General features: G+C 44.8%; 1 protein-coding gene across 1 annotated transcript in view; it reads right to left on the bottom strand.

Moving 5' to 3' along the window:
* Nucleotides 1–11: 11 nt before the first annotated feature.
* unc80 (unc-80 homolog (C. elegans)) overlaps nucleotides 12–4,751 on the bottom strand; it is a 58,813-nt gene continuing 54,073 nt past the window's right edge. The window contains 6 exon segments of the mRNA XM_020615285.1: nucleotides 12–1,252; nucleotides 1,486–1,700; nucleotides 2,298–2,403; nucleotides 2,796–2,877; nucleotides 3,763–3,819; nucleotides 4,350–4,497. Coding sequence (XP_020470941.1) covers nucleotides 776–1,252; nucleotides 1,486–1,700; nucleotides 2,298–2,403; nucleotides 2,796–2,877; nucleotides 3,763–3,819; nucleotides 4,350–4,497 — 1,085 coding nt within the window. The 3' untranslated portion in view covers nucleotides 12–775.

Here is a 4,751-nt window from a genome sequence, read left to right as displayed (position 1 = left end):
TATTTCCTCTGTTGAATAATCTTAATCTTATTAATTCCAATAAACTATGTAGGACAAAATTGAAAAACAAATCTCTGATAAATATAACCATTTAAAAGATGAAGATAAAATATAAAATAAATTTGCAGCTTTAAGCTATAATATACATTCAACCCTCAACTCAAGAGCAGATAAAACATATTACAATAGGAGTCAGGCAGAGCGAGGTACAAGCTTTGTAGATGTAGAAAAGTGCACCTAAAGTCTGAATTCAACTACAATTACCAGTTGAAGGTTGTATCCATCCATCATACAGTCAAATTCAGACATGAGGATGTGGTGACCTTGACTTTTGACCATCAAAATCTAATCAACTCCTCCTTCAGTCCAACTGGACACTTGTGCCAAATGTGATGAAATTCAAATTTGAAATTCAAAGAAATTCACTCAAGACATCCCTGAGATATCGTGTTCACAAGACAGATAGGCAACCTGGAAATATAATGTCTCCTGGCCGGTGGTAACTGTAACTGGAAAAATTAGACTGAGCAGAGAGCAGTTTTGTTGCAGGCCAAACAGAAATGGCTTTTGGGATGTAGGTAATCACAGAAATCAAGTCCTGAAGAGAAGAACCCTATACTTGTCATCACTACACTACTCTACACATTCCCTTTCTTTTAAAATATTAATTTTTGTATGCATGCTGCACAACCTCTGTTATCCCTATCCTGCAGATATCTGTATGGCATTTAGCTTAGGCTTCAGGTAGAAAAACACAATCTACCAGTCACTCCTTTCAGACATGGGATTCGTCCAGGTCCAAGTCAACAGGGGAGAAAGGCAGGGGTGACTGCCGAGGTGAAGGAGACGACAGCAGCGGGGTGAGGAGGGGGTTCTCTGTGCCGTCGTCCTCACCAAGCTGCAGCAGGGTGTCACTGCGTGGTAGGAGTGTTGTGGTGTCCTCGTCCCCAGGACTCTCTCGGATCCTGGATGGCCCTGGTGGAGGCAGAGGAAGAAGTGGGGGTGGCGGTAGCAGTGGTGCTGGTGGGGGGCCTGGGGCAGGCGCTGTGCCCAGTACTGGGAGTGGTGGAGGTAGAGGAGAAGAGGTGCGGGATAATGGAAGAGGGGAGCAGGTTCGGGAAAGGGGCACTGGGGAGCAGGTCCCCGACAGAGGTGTTGGAGTGGAAGGACAGGAGATGGAGGAGGGAGGGGAGAGGCTGCTGCGGAGGCCCCACTGCTCTCTCTTCTCCTTGCTGATTATGGTTGCATGGACCTGGGTGGCAACCAAACACACTTAAATTAGAAAAATGCAAATTTCTTCCTTAACTCTTGTGGTATGTAATCACTATTTTTGCCACTGCCCTAATGTGATGGAGATTGATCAAGTTTTAGAAAGTAATTTCAATGTTAACAAAAAGAAAGTATTAAAAAGTTAAAATAAATGTATTTATAGTGTCATTCTTAATGTTTTCAGCATCAGATGCATTCACATTCAGCTGCCCCTACTTGTGTGTTAGCAGGGCTGTGGAGGTCAGCAGTGACTGTGGCTGAGGCGGCAGAAGGCACTTCCAGCGTGGGGGACTTTGAAGGGGCAGGACTGGCCTTCCTGCCCTCAGCTGGAGGACCCACAGTGCTGGGAGTCAGGGGCTTGCTGGCCACTGCAGACGCCTGCTGGTCTTGATTCTCCGTAAAGGTGACTGACCTCTTCTGGTCTCCGTGAGCTGTGGACACACATGCATGTATGATCAAAACAGAGATGACAGCATCAGCTAGTGATTGGCTAACACATCAGCACCACCAAAGAGAGTGAAGGCAGGGATGGGACAGAAGGGCTAGGCAGGGACTGGGAGGGGATGCAAGACACACATGCAGAGCACCCTATTGGGTGAGGTTGCAGATAGAAGGGGTGGGACATTGCAGGGTGGAGAGGAAGAGTTAAGGATTGTGTCTCACCTTCACAGTCCAATAAAGTTTCTTTATTTGGAAACATAGGGCATGAGACAGAACAGAGTGAGAAGAGTCAGTCTGGAGACAGGTGGTACAACAAATAGTACTGGAACAAAGACAGAGGTTGTGAATGGGGAGGGAGGGTCAGTTCAAGTCAGCACAGAGACATTAAATAAAGTATGTTTATGGGAGAAATCTGCTTTTAAAGTAGGATTTTGCCTTGTTGTATGCCTCATCTGAAATGCAGGGTAAGTTTGGCTCTTTTGTCACAGAGTCATTTTTTAAAATATCAAACAAACAAAGGTGTACTTTCATTGCCCCTTATTTAATCTCACGGCCACACACACAGATGAGGACTAATGTGCTGTTACCCAGTGGTTTGTTCTTCGGCTGGATGCTCCTGCGGGTCGTGGAAAGCCTTGCTCCAGATCGGCCGCGTGGTTCAGTTTTAGGAATAGACAGCAGTGGGCGTTGCATCTGTAGGAAAGTTGCAATGACATGCAACCCAGTGTAGAAACTTGCCTGTGTTCATATACTTTTATGCAAACTATAATATAGTCAACTAGAAAAGACTATACAATTTGATAAATACGATTTTTACTGTGGTTGATATAGATTGAACATTTGATAAATACTGCTGCATTTGTCAAACAGATATTGTATTAGAATTTTAAGTTCAGCACTTGCCTAGGCAGGAGGAGTTTCAGATGCTTTCATTTTCATTTATAACACCTACTGTACAGTATATGATGATTTACACAATTCTGGAAGCATATTTATCCATTTTCTCAGTAACGTGCGTGTGTAAGAAAAAAGCTAAACAAATAAAAAACATAACACAACAACAAAAAACAAAGATGGCACCTCACCTGTCTGAGGCCACGCTTTCTTCCCAGTGGAGGATGTATCAGGAGGTTGTGCTGACCCGGTTCACTCTGCACACTGGCAACCCTGATTCAATCAGTCAGATGGACACACACACACACACACACGACACAGAAATGCATAATCGTGAAGGGACTAAAAGACCACAGCATCCCCTGCGGTGGTTACTAGCTACACCTTTGACAACAACTCACTATAGGACACACACAGTGCAGAAACTGTTGCTATGATTCATACATTAAAACAGAACAGGGGACAGTAGGGAGTGGAGTAGCAACACTGAGAATAGAAACATGTACTAATCTGCAAACTGTTTCCTTTAAAGTGTGAAATGGGGCTAGATCAGATTTGGCATGAGTTTTTCAAATGGACAATTGAAGCAAAGTCAGACAATAAAAACAAAAATAGCCTTACGGTTGCCACCCCAGTTCCCCCATGCCCTTACAGATTGGTATCCAGAGTAGGACGCCCAATTTGGTCAGCGAGAAGCCTGATAGACACATAAAGAGTATGAAACACCATGGCACCAATGAGAGAGAGGCTGACTTTGCTGATGGCACATCAACTGTAAAGACCCACAGCTACCAGAGCAGAAAGAGGTAGAGCTCCCTGGCCCCGAGGTTGATGGGGCCTGCTTTAGTTTCTAGGAGGGAGGGCCCTGGTTAGGACGGCACAGCAGATGAGCTGAAGAATATGAGGGTCAGTGCTCAAAAGGAAGTGAAGGATTAGGGGACAGAGACAAAGCACAATAGACCCACAGAGAAAGAGAAAGAGACAGGAAAGTGTGGTGTAAGGAGGTGTGACGGGCCAAGGTGATTTGACTGGATGTGGATGAGTGATTAACAGCAAGGTGGCCAATAGAGGAGGTCGTCCCGAGGCGATGCCCCTCCCACTGGCGAATAGATGCACGAACGCACCAACGGGACACAGAGAGAGAGAGGGCCACTGTACCTAGTGAGGTTACCCTCCTGCAGAAGGCCCTGGGACTCATCTAGCACATTGGGTTCACTGTAAAAAGGGGGGCGAAGGGGGAGAATGGGAGTTTAGGGAGTGTAGTCCAGATCCATCATCACCGAGGTCCCTGAGCCCCTTCCTTACAAGGATGGGAATCCAGGGTGTTCGCTCTGACCACAGCTGGCCAAAGCTACAGAATTCAGTTTTACTAAGACAGAGTCCTCCACAATGCTGCACTGAGAGTAAAAAAAAAACTATAAAAATCAACAGAGATATACACAGAAAAACATTTTTTTTGAAATGGAAACAAATAATCTGATTGGGTAGACCTTTGTGGGAGCTGGTTTTTGAGCTTGGGACAGTTTATGGGATCTTTTATTTAATGTTTGACTCAAGGTGGCTTGTACTGTAAATTGCCATTCATTACTCTGTACAGACGACTACAGTCTACAAGTCAATTTTTGTGCAAACAGTTGACTACATGACAAACAAACCCATGAAGTTTGTTGTCTTTACAGAAAAATATATTTGGAGGAAAAATACAACTTTTGGCAGTTTGTACTTGTGTGTCTGATGTGTGTTACCTGTGGCTGGGCAACATAGTGGTGCGGGGGGCCTCAGACTGTAAGGGTGCTGAGCCCGTGGCATGGCTGGAGAAACGCCGTTGTGATACAACCCTGGACAGGAAGGCCTCATGCTCACTCACCACACTGGGAATACTCATGGAGTCATCTGGACAGATAAGGATAGATATGGAGATAAAATACTATCAAAAATGTTATGGAGATAAAATACTATCAAAAATGTTACAAATGCGTGTTTAACGTTTTGTCTGTAACAAGCGATTTGTGTGTGTGTGTGTGTGTGTGTGTGTGTCATGAGGATCACAAATGCGTGCTGCGCAATCTGCACGTATAAAGCCATTTGTGTGTGTGTGTCATGCTGTTCACAAATGCGTGCTGTACAAACTGCACATAAAACACATT

This window comes from Monopterus albus, unplaced genomic scaffold (assembly GCF_001952655.1).
Source record: "Monopterus albus unplaced genomic scaffold, M_albus_1.0 scaffold161.1, whole genome shotgun sequence".
In the NCBI taxonomy this organism is placed as follows: Eukaryota; Metazoa; Chordata; class Actinopteri; order Synbranchiformes; family Synbranchidae; genus Monopterus; species Monopterus albus.
Note: the sequence above shows the minus strand (reverse complement) of the source record. Positions and strands in the feature narration are given on the sequence as shown.